General features: G+C 37.9%; 1 protein-coding gene across 3 annotated transcripts in view; it reads right to left on the reverse strand.

Moving 5' to 3' along the window:
• Nucleotides 1-16980, reverse strand: part of shtn3 (shootin 3) — a 136892-nt gene that overhangs the window by 32980 nt on the left and 86932 nt on the right. For all 3 annotated transcript variants that reach the window (XM_051933828.1, XM_051933827.1, XM_028812632.2), the window contains exons 7-8: nucleotides 9651-9745; nucleotides 1495-1641 (exon numbers count right to left, since the gene is read on the reverse strand). In XM_051933828.1, the coding sequence (XP_051789788.1) occupies nucleotides 1495-1641; nucleotides 9651-9745 (242 nt within the window). The remainder of the gene's footprint in view (nucleotides 1-1494; nucleotides 1642-9650; nucleotides 9746-16980) is intronic.

The raw sequence follows: 16980 nt of genomic DNA on the forward strand, positions 1-16980 counted from the left end.
CACACCATCACAAAGTAGAAGTGGATAGATGGAGAAACAAATCCAACATATTTATTATTTCCATCAATCCATCCATCCATTTTTCTAACCTGTATATCCTAATTGAGGATCATAAGGAGCCATCACCTATCACAAGATACCTGACCATGGGGCAAGAACCATTTTTTTTTTTTTTATTGGATGTTATTTATTTTAACATTGACTTAATGTCACTGTTTATTTGGTTATCTGTGTACTTACTTAAACATCCATTTAGGTGTTTTATTGGTATTAAGCATCTCATGCTTCAATATCCTTTCATTCATTTATTCATTCATTCATTTTCTACCACTTATCCAAAACCGGGTCATGATGGCAACAGTCTTAGCATTGAGGCCCATATCTCCCTTTCCCCAGCCGCACTTGCTAACTCATACTGTGGGATCCCAAGGCGTTACCAGCCCATCCTCCCAACAAGCCCTGGATCTAATACATAAGTATTAGGTTGTTTTTATGGAAAAAGAAATGCAGTTTATGATTATTACAATAGCTTTATTAACTTTAAGAAAACAAATAATACAATAATTAATAAATAAATAATACAAGAATAAACTCTGTTTTTCACGTTCTTACAACTGTAAACCAACTTTTGCCCACCCCTGTATATAGCTGTGATATGCCAGGCATACACTGTGTCATTTTGGCAGAATTTTAAGCTTGATTTCTGAATGATTTTCTGATTTGGCCCAAATTTCAGCTTCATGTGTAGTACGAGTGAAGTTGCGATGCCTGATTGCCTCTTATAATTGGGATGTCTTACAATCAGAAAGATTTCTGTTATGTGAGAAATTGCAGTTGGCTATCTTGTAATGTGAGCGGTCTCACAACTGGATTTCATTGCACATCAATCACAATTACTGAACATTGGGTACTAACTTTGTCATGCATACTTTCACATTTTTTATTTAAAAAATCTGGTATAGCTAAATGGCCAATGACAAAAGCATCTTAGGAAACTTTTAGTGGAAGTGAAATACTGTAAACACACACAATGGTAGTCTACGTACCTCTAATTCTTTCTGTAAAATAGCCCATATTGTCTGCTCCTCAGCCATCAGTGTCTTTAGTTAGACCTTTTTATTTTATTTTCTTTGTATTTTCAAGGCACCATATGGCAAGAATTAGGAATAAAGCTCTTTTACTTGTTGACATTTTGAGAAACCTGTGGCCATCATATTTTTTTGAATGGGTAAAGCTGTCCATTGGTACCTTATACACATAGAGATGGAGCACCAACTTTGTGGCATGTTAATCGGGTCGTACAGTTTGACCATTTATATGACTGGCAATTCTAACATGCAGTGTGAGTATCCAGTTGCTCACGATTTCTAAAAATTACAAAGTGTACGCGCAGACATTAGAGGAATACAGATTACTGAGCTATGTTGGGCTTAATGGGTTGTTGTTATCAAAGTTGTGCTTATGTTCTTGTTAAGTGCAACCATAGCAGCATACCTTTTCACGATGTTGAAGTCTTTCTTCTTCCAACTCCTTGGTAATTTTAGCCACATCTTCAAGGGCTTTGAGCAGCTGCACACTGGGATCAGCCTGCTGAAGCAGGATCATACTCTGCCGATTTGCCTCTTTTTGTTTGATCAGCATCTGTTAACAGACATCATTATTACTCCCAGCACTATACACTGTATATATATAATGTGAATTTCCCCTCGGGATTAATAAAGTATCTATCTATCTATCTATCTATCTATCTATCTATCTATCTATCTATCTATCTATCTATCTATCTATCTATCTATCTATCTATCTATCTATCTATCTATCTATCTATCTATCTATCTATCTATCTATCTATCTATCTATCTATCTATCTATCATATGAGTGCAGACTATAATTAGCTGATATTCAGTGCTGTGCACTAATACTAAGCACCAACACAAAGAAGACAATTTAGTCTAGAATACTTGTAATAACACTGTAAATTCTGATCCAGCTAAAGCTGTACTACTCCGAGTTTCTTCCTAAATCCTAAAGATTTGCATGCAGGGCCATGTGCTGGTATTAACTTGACCTCTTGTGAATGAAGTTGTGTGTGCCCTGCAATGGAATAGTATCCCATCCTCTGTTTGTTCTTACTTTCCACCTAATTCTGTTGAATGCCATACCACTGCAGGAGAAATGAATACAGACAACTTCACACTTTCATACCAGGATTGCAATAATCTTGCATGGATGTCTTTAAATTTACTAGTACCTCTTCTGCACTGGATATATGCTTCAATCGATTCTGTGAAATAAATTCCTGTTGGTGAGGTACTTCTTACGAAATAAATTATTAACGCATGGTTTATTCCCAGGCTAGCCATCTACTGTATTTTGTACTAAGTAGATTCAGAAAAAGAATAGATGGCAGCAAAATAAAAACTCCAAAATGATAAGCAGGCATCTGTAATGCATCTGTGCTCTCCCTGTTGTTGTTCTTGGTCTTTTGACTGAATCAATATCTCATTTATTAAGATAGCATCATATTTGTCACATCCAATTAACTCAATCCTCAGATTTATTCATTTTTATCAAATACATTTTCCATGACTTTCTTTGCCTAAAGCTACAAAACATGCCCCAGTCTGTCTTTGAAATCTGCTAACAGTAACCCCTTGTTAAGTACTTAATTGTGGACTGATGGGACTAGGTGATCCTGCTTGTTACAGGAAAAGGGTGTAAAGTCTTTATCATCTGATCAAAAGTTAAGCATAGATATACACATAACACAGCTCAGCGGCTGTCCATCCGGACTCTGTGCTTAAAAATACAGGTGCAACAGTGGGCACACAAAGACTTGAGGTTTGTGTAATGTGGATCTGAATCAGGTCATAGCACAAAAGCATATTTTCAAAGACAACAGTAATATTATGCACTCATCAAGGCGCCAGTCCATTGTAGGACCCCCATAAATCTACATGGTGCTAAATAAGAAAATCTGTCTGTAGTCCAAACAGGACAGGAGGTTAACATCAACAGGCAGAGAGATACTTTAAAAAAATACAAATGACAAATCCATAAACAGCATCAAAAAAAACTTGAAAATGTTCAAACACCAGAACACCAGAAGAAAATTAGGCACAAAACTAAATTTGTAAATCCAAAAAAAGAAAGCAAAGTCAAAAGGGAAAAAAAGAAAATGTCGAGGGGAGCTTTAGATGATGGATGTCTCAAGGCCCAACATGAAAATGCTTGTGCATCACCCTCATCTGAATTATACTTCTCATTTTCCCTGCTAGTGTTCCATGCGTGAGCTACACAAAACAGATAAGAAGGCTGAGGCAGAAAACAAGAAGAAGGGCATGATTTTTATGAGCGATCTCTACCTGCTCTGCCAATATATTTAGGAATGTTCAGTCCTTTTTGAATAAGATGGTTGAACTGTCACCTTTCTTGGCGAGTCACAGCCCAACAAGGTACTGTGGAATTGTACGCATTGTGTAGAACTGGCTTAACCCCATTACTCTACAGTAGATGCTATTTTAATGCTGGCGAGATTTCATCTTATATAATCAAATGGTGTGGTAAAAAGGCAAGAAGCGGAATGGACAGTTATGTGAATGAGGAATGATGTAAAAGCAAGTTTATTACAATTAAAACTGTATTGTGTAATGCAGACATTAAAACACTGTGTGTCGAAATGCAGACCTACTGAAGGATTTGTTTCATCCTCCTCATCTTCTTTTATAATACGCTACCATGGCTGTCCATTTGTCTGTCCAGGATTTTAAATCACCTGTAGCTCTAAAACCGTTTGACCTATTGACCTGAAATTTGATACACATATACTACGTGATGTCTACTATCCGGTTTCAGGGTGATTATTGACCTCCAAGGTTATTCCTCTTTTTATTTTATTTTATTGTAGAATCAACTCTCGGCAGCAGCCAGCAGGGCGGCCATGTGCCGCATGTGTACGGGCACCGTTCTCATTCCCTACCACCTTTGCCATCACTTCCCTACCTCTTCATCTCTTAAATCATTTTTGAGGCAGATTGAAGACTTAAGTGAAAAATTAAGGAAAACGTACTACGTAATTGCAACACAAACACTGACTTAATTAGCTTTAATGCGAAAAGATGCCTACGCAAAAAAAAGAAAAAGTGGGCCACTAGGGTGGAGAAAAGAAGATCTGCTCAGGAAGCAGCAAGCGCATCAACCTTTAAGCAAATGAATACTAAACATACAGAGAAAGAGTATGAAAAGTAGGAATTCTCAAGTCAAGTGTATTCACTGCACGTTATCATGCAGTGCACCTTTACTGGTTAATATTATAATAGAATGTTTTAGTAAAAAAATGTACACGTTTTGTACGTTTTGAGCATTCATCTGGATAATGGACATTAGGACTATGCAACATGAACAACACAAGAATTTTTTCTTTTTTCCGTGGACATTTTTGTTTGCCATTGTACATTTATCACCATTGGATTCTATTATATCATAAACTTTCTTTCATTCTGCATTGAATTATGAGATTAAATTTTTTTTTTTACTACAAACTACATACAGGTTATTAACATATAAAAATACCATTTTGGGTTGCAGTATTCCTATAAAGCCATTGTTTTATCTCTTAATTACATCTTAAAAGAGAAATTGGTTCATAGCTACAATGTTGATCACTGCTACAGTCTGGTCCATAAGTACTTGGACAGTAACACAATTTTCATAAATTTGGCTCTTTACATCATCACAATGGATTTGTAACAAAGTAATGAAAATGTGATTGAAGTGTACAAGTAGACTTCCAGCTTTGATTCAAAGGGTTTAACAAAAACATTGTATGAGCTGTTTAGAAAACACAGACATTTTTATATATGGACCCTCTATTTTCAGGGGCTCAAAGGTATTTGGACAAGCTAACATAATCATATATATAATGATCATTTTCAATATTTGGTTGAAAAACCTTTACATTCAATGACTGCCTGAAGATGGGAACCCATAGCCATCTCCAAGTGCTGGGTTTCCACACTAGTGATACTTTGACAGGCCTTTACTGCAGATGTCTTCAGGTGCTGTTTGTTCGTTAGTCTTCCTGCCATCAGTTTTGTCTTCAGCAAGTGAAATGCATGTCTAGTTGTTTTGAGGTCAGTTGATCAACTTGGCCTTTGAAGAATCTCCCACTTGGTTTACTTTCACAGTATGTACAGCTCATACAATATTTTTGGTAAACTCCTTACATTAAAGCTGAAAGTCAAAACTTCAAATCACATAATGATTGCTTTATTTCAAATCCATTGTGGCAGTGTACAGAACCAAAGTTATGAAAAGTGTGTCACTGTCCAAATACTTATGGACCTCACTGTATTTCACATTCATTTTTATTATTTAGCACAGCACCTGAGGCTGAATTTCTTAATATCAGTTTATAAAACTGTCCTATTATTTTTTTGCAACACTAAATCATATATGTCAGTGAATCCATGCTCATTCATATACAGTATGTGCACACTATAACAGGTCACCAGGGCTTGTGAAAATACTACACTGTTTTAATACTTGTCTTGATATTTAGATGTGAATTTTAGGTAACATAAAATTCCCTAAAAATCTAATCGATATTGTGTGTTCTTAATATATATTGAATTATAAAGAAATACAGTATATTTAATTATCATGATATTCATAGGATGCTGGATGAAACTATCTTCTTACTATTTGTCTTCAAGGTGGAAATTAAGAAGCATAATAAAAACAAAATAAATCACCTTAACTCTAAAGCTTTTTGGTTTTCTGCTTGCTTCATCACTTCCAGATAACTTGCACACTCTGCATTTCCTAAAATGACATATCATTACTTTCTACCATTGACCATCACAGGGGACCTGACCCTGGATGGGGCATCACTTCATCACAGGGTACAGTTATTCACACCAGTCCAATTTACAGTCTACAATTAAACTACAGCAAGTGTCTTTGGAAAGTGGAAGCAGAACCAGCATGCCTTCTAAACTGACAAACACTGTTTCTAAGTCCCAGGATGCTAGAGATGTAAAACAGCATACTTTTCAAAATGTAAAAATATATAAAATATCATTTGAATTTTGCATAATCAAAATCATTTATGAGAAGAGCCCCTGCTGACAATTAACTTACAAGGATTAAAAAGAGAAGAATCACATTGTGAAATTTACTTAGATTTCTTCTCAGTACAGATTTGGCCTATTAACACAGACTCTTCTTCTTCTTCTTCTTTCGGCTGCTCCCGTTTGGGGTCACCACAACTGATCATCTTCTTCCATATCCTCCTGTCCTCTGCATCTTGCTCTATCACACCTGCATGTCCTCTCTCGCCACATCCATAATCTCCTTTTAGGCCTTCCTCTTTTCCATTACCCGACCGCGCCATTCATAGCATCCTTTTCGTAATATACCCAGTATCTCTCCTCTGCACATGTCCAAACCAACGTAATCTCGCCTCTCTGACTTTTTCTCCAAACCGTTCAACCTGAGCTGACCCTCTAATGTACTCATTTCTAATACTGTCCATCCTCGCCACACCCAATGCAAATCTTAACATCTTTAACTCTGCCATCTCCAGCTTTGTCTCCTGTTTTTGGACAGTGCCACCGTCTCCAAACCATATAAAATAGCTGATCTTACTACTGTCATGTAGAAACCTTACCTTTCGCTCTTGTTGGTACCCATCTTTCACAAATTACTCCTGACACTCTTCTCCACCCACTCTACCATGCCTGCATTCTCTTTTTCACCTTTCTTCCACAACCCCCATTGCTCTGTACTGTTGATCTCAAGTATTTAAACTCATCCACCTTAGCCAATTCTACTTCCTGCATCTTGTATTCTGTCTTGTTCCTACCGACCATCATTCCTCTCCACTCTAGAGCATATCTCCACCTCCCTACTCTCGCTACAGATCACAATGTCATCAGCAAACATCATAGTCCATGTGGACTCCTGTCTAATCTTGTCTGTCAACCTGTCCATCACCATTACAAATAAGAAAGGACTCAGACCCGATCCCTGATGTAATTCCACCTCCACATTGATTGCACCAACTCATTGTTCACCTTAAGCCTTATCTCCTTACTCCTGTTTACTTTCCACATCTCTCTGACTATCCTACTTCTTCTTTGCCAACCTCTTCCTCTGTATATTCTCCTATTCCTCCCCATTCCACCACCAGGTTTCCTTTTCCTCCTTCCTCTGTCCAGAGGTCATGCCAAGCACCCTTCTTGCTGTCACCCTTACTGCTTCTGCTGTAGTTGTCAGTTGTCTGGTAACTCTTCACTGCCACCCAGTGTCTGTCTTTGCTCCTCCCTGAATTCAACCTTACAGTCTTCCTTTTTCAACTTCCACCATTTGATCCTCGGCTCTGCCCTCACTCTCCTCCTCTTCTTGATCTCCAATGTCATCCTACAGAGCACCATCCTATCCTGCCTAACTACTCCTTTAGACTAACCTGCATAGGATATAATCTACCGGTGTGCAACTTTTTCCTCTCTTGTACATCACCCTATGTTCCTCCATCATCTTAAAATATGTATTCACAACAGCCATCCATCCATCCATTATCCAACCCACTATATCCTAACTACAGCCATGTTTTGCAAAATCTACTAACATCTGACCTTCTGCATTCCTCTCCTTGACACCATACCTACCCATCACCTCCTCATCCCCTCTGTTCCCTTCACCAACACGTCTACTGAAATCCACTCAAATAACCACTCTCTCTCTCCCCCTTGGGTACACTCTCCACCACTTCATCCAACTCACTCCAGAAATCTTCTTTCTCATCCATCACACAACCAACTTGTGGGGCATATGCAACCAAAACAACATTCATCATCACACCTCCAATTTCCAGTTTTGTAATCAGCAGTCTGTCTGCCTGACACTCTTTTCACCTCCAAAACACTCTTGACATACTGTTCCTTCAGGATAACCCCTACCCCATTTCTCCTCCCATCCACACCAGGATAGAACAAACTGAACACGTCTCTGATCCACCGTATCCTACTTCCCCTTCATTTAGTCTCTTGTACGCATAATATATCAATCTTCCTTCTCTCTATCACATCAGCTAACTCTCTCCCCTTACTAGTCATACTGCCAAAACTCAAAGTTCCTACCCTCACTTCCACTCTCTTTACCTTCCTCCTCTCCTCCTGCCTCTGGACATGTCTTTCCCCTCTTCTTCTCCTTCTTTGGCCAACAGTAGCCTAATTTCTGCCAGCACCCTGTTGGCTAACAACACTGGTGGCGGCCATTGTTAACCTGGGCCTCGAGTGATCCGGAATGGAAATCTATATTGTTGTCCGCATATTGATCTTGCAAAATTTTACACCGAATGCCTTCCTGATGTAACCCTACCCAATTATCCAGGCTTTGGACCAGCATGAAGAAACACACTGGTTTTTGCATCCCCTGTGGCTAGGTTTTATTAATACAGACTCACAAGGTGTTATTGTCAGCAGACATAATTTTTGTGTACCTGGGTTGGCAAGTTGTCCCCAAACTTTATTCCCTTCAGATTCCTAGGATTTTAGTATTCTCAGGGATGAAATGTATTATTCTCATGACATCTTCTGGTTCCCTTCATGACTTCTACCACTCTCTCTTGGCTTCATCCTCTTCACCTCTAACTTACTGCATCTCTTGACCCAGTTATTATTTGCTTTACACTCTACATGCCAAAACCACCTCAACTAAATCATATAATGAAGTGCCCCAGTGAAAAGTAAGGGAGAGAGAAACCCAAGAAGCAATTCTAAATGCAAAAGGTAATTGGAAAGTAGAAGAAACTACAGCAGAGTCACAAAACTGAAACAGAAACCTTAACTGCTCTTAAAAAGAGTTTGGTTGAGATATTTGGGCACTTTAGCTATTAGCCAACCATGCAATCACAATCAACTGTCTGGTTTCCTTTTGTGTATGGCATGTAAGATATAGTTATGATTGCATGTCTTATTGACTCTATGTCTACCATGTCTCTTAACTCTCCACTCATTTTATTCTCAATCACTGAAACTCTGCATTTTCACTTCTTCATTTTCGGCTAAGCCCTCTACAAAATGCTTCATGTTCTGCCTTCACTAGCCATGTCTCACTCCAGTAAACCATAAATAAACATTGCAACAATGCAAAAAATGCTTCTTAATAGGTCATATAGACAACAGGTACTGAACTGCCTTTTATGTTCTGTATATCTTAGCCTTGCATTCATATATAAAGAAGTGGGACAAAGTTAAATATCAATCATATCAAACTCTCCAGTAGGGTGAAGAAACAAGTTTGAATGGACACAAATGTAAGGTGGCATGTTACATTGTCTACCTACCACCATATTTACAAGCACCTATAGGTTTACTGCAGAGCTGATTAATGCTTAAGTGAATTCACATATACATAGCAACTAATATGGCAATAGAAAAGGCAGGACTACAAGAATTCATAATTAAACCATCTCAAAGTAGAATTAGAAAAAAAGATGTAAGCACCAACAAACGTCACAATCCTGGTAACTAGTGTTATGAGTGAATTTTTTTTATTTACTTCCATACCAATTTGTTCACAATCATTATTTCTACTTAATTTGTTTAGCAGTAGATATGAAAAAGCAATGTTTCTTGTCACACACCTCATGTGCATAGGCCTCAGCTTTCTGCCTCAAACTCTGCTCCAGCTCCAGTTTCTCTCGCAGTTCTTCATATTCCTCTGTTGCCATCAATGAAACTGTAAAAAAAGAAAATGTCACAGTATAGCAGACAAACTCCAGAGCCTTTTTGTCAATGCTAGAGCATCTTAGATGAACTATTACTTCTGGGTGTTTACCTTATTAGTGATATTAGAGGAAACAGTGTTCTGGGTGAAGGCAGACATGCTTTAGTACCACATGGTAGCTGTTAGACTTTTTTCTGTGATGTTATTATCAGTATTTATACTAACCACATATAAAATGTTCAGTCTTTATTGTAGCTATAGTAGCACTATTCATGATCATCCTTGGAGAGCACTTGACAAAACAATGTGTAATATTACTAAAAAAATGTCTAAAACAGTGTAAGGGTCAATTGCTTGCATTGATTATCTTCATCACTTTCTTGGGTATCCATTGGGGTGTTATTCATTCTTTTCATGTATTCTGACACCACCTCCAATCACATTTTCTTCACACCCTTCTGGATCTCCATTTTGGTACATCTCTTCATGTCATCAACTCCCAGTCACTCCACATGCCCAAATCACCTTAGTCTTTTTCTCCTCAACACAACCTCTTTTGTCTTCACAACAGGTCTTTCTGGTAACACAGTATTCATCTTCCTCTCAATCTGTGACACTCCACAATGCCATCTGATCTTTCTCATCTCTGTTCTTTCTAGATTTGTTTCATGATCTGCCTTCATTAGTCACTCCCATAGTGCATATTAGGGAACCCATTCCCGGGAATTCGGGAATCCTGCATTTCATTCCCGGGAATCCCGCGTTCCCGGGCATGACACAGTGCATGGGCATCTCATATGTGAACGGTTTTAGAACGACCGACACTTATTTTTAATAAAACTACTGCAATATGTTGACACAAATAAAAGACTAACCTTATCTACAAGCAGTTCATACTGTCATATAAGTACATGTATCTTTAGTTGTGGTAATAAGAGCATAGAAAGTACAACGTCCTCACAGGTGGCGCAGTGGGAGTGCTGCTGCTTTGCAGTAAGGAGACTGTGGAAGATTGTGGGTTCGCTTCCCGGCTCTTCCCTGTGTGGATAGCGCATTGAGTACTGAGAAAAGCGCTATATAAATGTAATGAATTATTATTATTATTATTAACGTGTCCAGCATGCAGTCATCCTGGCAAGAGCGTACCTTCGTGCAGAAGTACGCCAGCCGCTGAGAAAGCACGCTGTGCCTCTACTGAAGTAGGCAACACAATCATCAGATACTGATAGACTTGTTTTAAACAATGCCTGCGCTTGCCGTTGCTCTGAAACCCCGCCATTTCAGCTTTTACTGATACACCCAGTTTCTTGTCATCATTCTGTGATGGCAAGTTTCTTGGCACAGATAATGTGGATGCAACAGACTGACGCATTGCAATTTCAAGTTGCTGTTCAAAGCTATTGTCTGATGAAGTGCAAACTGTAGCAATGGCGCCACCTTAATTATTTTCAACTATAACTCTGTTATTTCTTGATCGATTTTTACACTTTTACACGCTATATATGCGAGCTTGGCCGTTCTCGTTTTCCCGAGAATTACAGCAGTTTCATTCCCGGGAATGGATTCCCTAGTGCATATAATGCACATGGCTTTCATACACTTTTTCTGTCAATGCCAGAGAGACTCCTTTAGGAGTCAGAATGGGGGACAACTCTTGTTCTTCCATGCACCTTTCATCCTAGCTTTCACTGCTGTGCCCACACCCTCTAATTTATTGTATTTTTCCTGTCTTCTTGTTTTAATTTTTTTTTATTGTTATTTTGTGCATTGTTTTATGGGTGCTGCCATGCTGTTTCTACCACCAGTGGCTCTTGCTAGCCATGTGGGCTAAGCAGGGTGGTGCATAAGATAACCTCCTCCCAGTATAAAAGACCAAGACATTGTCTCATATCTAACATTTTTGATCGTTATGTTAAAATCATGACAGCATGAACCAGTTCAATGAAATGAAGAAAACCAAAAAATAAAAATAAGGTTTCATTAAGCAATGACTTAGCTTTGAAATTTACCCTTGACTCTTCTTTGCATTTTGTAGCTGGTAAACTACCTGCATTAATTCCATATACTTGACCTATGTTGACCTAACAATTTCTCTTTTGCCCTACCCTAAAGTACTGGTGTTTTGATCTCTGTAGCTCATGATAGTTGTGGATGTCTAACATTTTGAGTATGATTGCCTTTTATTACAAAACATGAGCTGATGTTTCAAGAAAAAGAACATAAGATAAAGATGTACCACATTGGTGAGAAAGGAATCTTTATGATATATTCACTAACCAGAGAGCAAGACTACTAACCAGAAGAAGCCCTATTAATGCTATTTAATTTTAGAGGCCCATTTAGTGAATTTAGGGATGACCCAGGATGAAGGGGTGTTCCTGTGTCTTTCTTATTCCTCTCCCATTATGAGCTCAATTGTGGACTTGCTGGCTTTAGCGTTAGGCATCTACCATAAAAGGAGGATGGTGGTTATCTGCTAAGCAGTATCCATAGATGGTCCAGGCATTGTTGTGTGAGTCCTGGAAAACTGATCAATAATCAAGATTTGCAGCAAGCCACACCACAGCAGACACATGAATCAATAGTTGAGGGGTTAGTCTGGGTGAAGGTTTACTGGTGAAGAAGGTGGATTATTATGTTAATGGCAAAAGAAAGTATGTTAATTTTATATTGCATATATGAGCAAGGCACCCAACCAAGTACAGCAGAACAAAATTTAGAATGATCATAAAACATTTTATTGCTGTGCTATTTTCTACAATATTACAGCTCCTTGGAGATAAAAGCTCTATATGCAGTAATTTAAAAGATGATAGTTTTCTGTTTCCAACATCATTACCAAAGGTCAATGTAATTCATCAAGTTGTTACATGATTTTTTGCTCCTACATAACAATTATCACATGACATGGTCTGACTTATGGATGGCGAAACCTGAGCAAATGAAGGTCCTGGTGCAGACAGAGTATATAATCTTGCCGAGTCCATTTAATCTATTTAGCTGGAGCACAGTGGAATCTCCAGTTTGTCCACAATGCCCAAGCAGAGCAACATTGGAGAACTTCTTGAGCTGCACTCCAAAGGTTCTACGGCAGGGCACCTGGCATCGTAAAGATATCTGCATAGAAATTAACAGCATATGAAGAACATGTCTAACTAAACAGACAAACATGTGCTCCATGTGGAAATAGGAAAAGTATGTAGAATTTCCTTGGCACATCACATTAACTTCCTTGAAGCCAGACATCCTTCTTGATTCAGAAGCAACAGAGATCATTGTTTTTCTGAAGCTGATGGTCCCATGGGTCAACTGACTAGAGGAGGCACATGAGAGGAAGAGGGCCTGGTATGAGAATCTTTGGCTGGACTGCCATAAACAGGGTTGGAAGACACGGTGTATACCCATTGAGGTTGAGGAGAGAAGGAGGAGAAGAGCCACCAGAATCAAAGAATCATGGAGGCAGCAGAAAGGACCTTGAGATGGCTCTAGGTCAGGAGAGGAGGTCCATAAGGAGAACAAGTGCCATCTGAGAACAAACCATGGTCTGATCAACCCTGGTTGGGTCAGCTGAGCAAGGGTTTCAGACATTGAAAGACTCAAAACACTTGATGAACCCAGGTAACATCACTGATGATATGCTAAAAAGCATGTATCTACATATCTTACTGTTCACATTAAACAATTGTTTAGATATTACACTTTAACCCAGACCAAATATTTGTAAATAAATTATTTACAATAGAGAGTTAACATATATAAAAATGAGTCTTTCTAAAAATCTGCTCTGGCAATAATAAAACAAGTATCTCCAGTGGATCTGCAGTTTCATTATTATCAGCAGACAGTAGGCTGCCCCCCTTGGTGTCTGCTGAGGACGAGTCAGTCTCAATCAAATCAGCAGTGCAGAAAAGTGCAGGATAAAACTAGAGAGGATGAGCTTATAGCAAACAGCACACATTAGAAGCTCACTGGGGGATTACGTCAATGAGCACATTAAAACATTAACTAAATAAAGGCAAGTGTCACTGTGCAGTCTCAACATTCAGCAGATCAGCAGGAGGGATGACACAAACTTTTAAGGTCCCCCAAGCTACAGGGAGGGACATTCAAAGATACAGTTATTATAATTAGTTACTTAATTATTTAAGATCTATTTTACAAAGTATGACCTTGTTCACATCCACAACCTTTATCCTCTGAGGGACAGAAAATGATAGACTAGCACGTGTGGACTTTATCAGCCCCTGGAAGAGAATTCTTAAATAAGTGAGATTCCTCATCTGAAGAAAATGTGGTTTGCATATTAAGGAAAGACAATCCTAAACCTGCATTGACATAAAAAGTGGTGTTTGAAAGTGGGGAGGAGTGTTTAAATTATAGAAGACTCGGCAGACCACAGGCGCACATTAAAAGCATCCGGCTTTAATCATTTTAAAAGCAAGCCAATGCTTTCTACTTTCCTTAAAATCAATAACAGTCCCCAAACTAATAATAAAGGAAGTTGCTTTATGTTGGCCTTCCTTTTGAAATCAAACTGTTCTGAGGACAAAAAAATAGCAAATCATAAAAATACATTTGTTCTTACTGTAGTTGAGAATAAAAAGGGAATTCAGAAAGTGAAAAATATTTTATTCATAGCATATAAATTATTTTCTAAAGTAGAGTAAATATAAGCAAGATGATTTATGTGCTAAGGATGATTTATGGGGAACAAAAAATTATACGTACTATATTTTTGCTTACTGCAGTTAGCTTTAAGGGCTTATGACTGGCATCCGCAAATTGCCATGAGTGTGTCCAGCATCAAGATGGCACACTTTCCTTAATTTGTTTCCACTTTGACCCCAGTCCTGCTGGCATGTTGGCTTCTGGCTGGATTAGAAAATGGAAGGATGGATATAACAATCTTATAAATGTAGCCTTGGGATTAGGCAACATTTTTAATAGTAGCTGAATGAATCCATTCAGTTTCCTTCATGAGCCTGTCATGGGTAGTGAATCAGTCCGTCATACATTCATGTACACGGGCGTACTCACTCACCTAAGTCTAGTTTTAGATTCACCAACATGCTTAACCTATGCATGTTTGGGATGTAGGAAGAAAACTAGGCTATCCAAGAAACAAAATGACACAAACAGGAAAGGATATGCAAGCTGCACTCAGTGACTTGGCTGGGATTTCCAGTTAGTCTCCTTGAGCTATCCACCATGCCATCATGTGGCCCTGAATAAAAACATCTGTATATTTTACATTCAAAAAGTAGTCCCATAGCTCCTCTCTGACCTCCAAAGGTCACGTGAAAAGGCAGTTTCCCCTCAGGGATTAATAAAGTATATCAAAAAACAGATTCCTATTTGGAAGAAATAACTAGAGAAATTCTTCTCTGTCAACCTAGTTGTAATGTATATCAGCAATATTATTATATTTTGATCAGCTTGTGGCAAATTATACAGTTATGAAATTTTACAAAGAAAAACAGTAAACACCAAATACTGCATTCTTTTCATTTTAATCAATCAGCTTTGATCAAAAAATCAAATATTACTTGTATAAATGTGCACTCTGCTTATATTGTACGTATAGAGTAACTTTCTTTCCATCCATTCATTGACTGAACTATTTGTCAGTTTTTAAGGTCAATAGATGTGGGAGCCCAAACTAGCAACACTCGACACAAGCCAGGAACCAACCCTATAGTCCACCAGACCATTCCATCATTCATAAATACTGTATATAAGAATGAACTTTTATATTTTAAGGATTATTTTCCTATTTTGGCTGGGTTTTTTTTTTGTTTTTTTGTTCTGAAAACATTTTGTAGTATCAGTTGATGTAATATGGGTGATATGGGCGATTTTTTTTTTTTTAAATGGGAAAAAAAAATTTGGTTGAGAGGATTTTTTTTGATAGGAGAAAAAAATTACAACACAATTTGTTGTTCTCTTGCTGAAATACTTCCAGTCTAGTGTCAGGGGACATGAAGTTTGAAAATATTAGTGAGAAGATATGCGAACAGCCCACGTGAAAAGGTGACAAAATAATGGCAAATGAACACATTAACTGTGAGAATGACTGACACTACGCCACTAACTGATGTTCTTCATGGTTGTTCCAAATAAATCTTCTGTCAGTCCACACTTCAGACCAAAGCTGGGTGTTGAAGACTTGTAATCACAGTTTCAGTCATTCACACAGCAGGTTGAGTATTTCAGTCAACTTCATGCTTTGCTTATATGCTTGTGTTTCAGTCTACTTGTTATATGATTGTGCTATCTGCATCTAAGAAGCCGATCGGGTGTCAGCATTAGTGGCACAGTGTCACTCATTCCTAGGGCAGGGTATTACCTCTGATGTCCTGATTTGATTTGATTTCTGTTCACAATGTCCCTATTTGATTCCATATCGATTTTATCTTGATTGAATTAGCATCCACTGATATGTTTGAAGTGCTGGCTTTTTTTAGAGATTACTTAACCATGCATTGAGAACATTAATATAATGTGACAAATTTCAGTAACACTTTATTTGAAGGGTGTCTGAATAGTGACTTCATAACATATGCATTAGCAAGGAATGGCATTTAAGAAGCAATACTTGATTAGCAGTGAACAGTTAACATCAGTATTTGTAAGATGTGGAACAAAATCTCATTGCTCTTAAAAAAAATACTACACTGTACTCATTCAAAATTCACCATAATTTATCTAACATATATATCACCACATCACAGTCCAGAGATATTATGGGGGCTCCTTGTTTTAATTCAATATTAATTTAATGGCATCTACTTTATAAAACACCTATATCATCTTGTGAATAATATTATTATAAAATGAACAGATATTGCTTCTAAAACAATAAGTATGTTATGCAGTAACCTATTTATGTGTTATTAATCTCCATGTAGACACCCTTCAACTGAACTGTTACTAAACTGCCAAATTTATTCCCCTATTGGACATTTAAAATAATTTTGAATTAGTCAAAATTAAAGATACAGCAGGAAGACTCATGTCTTTGCATAATTCTATAAGTTATGCATATCTTCAGTTACTCATGTGTAGCAGTCATGTTAATCTATCTCTCAAACTTGTTCCTCCACAGTTCCTCCTCAGACAATAAAGGAAGCGTTTGAAAATGACGATCTAGAGATGATGATTGTTGACAGTGGCATTGGATGAATGGAGCATAAAAGACAAAGAATCAGCCATAGTGACTGACAACATTGTGGTACAGTTTATGGAGA

The sequence above is a fragment of the Erpetoichthys calabaricus genome, chromosome 11 (assembly GCF_900747795.2).
Source record: "Erpetoichthys calabaricus chromosome 11, fErpCal1.3, whole genome shotgun sequence".
In the NCBI taxonomy this organism is placed as follows: Eukaryota; Metazoa; Chordata; class Cladistia; order Polypteriformes; family Polypteridae; genus Erpetoichthys; species Erpetoichthys calabaricus.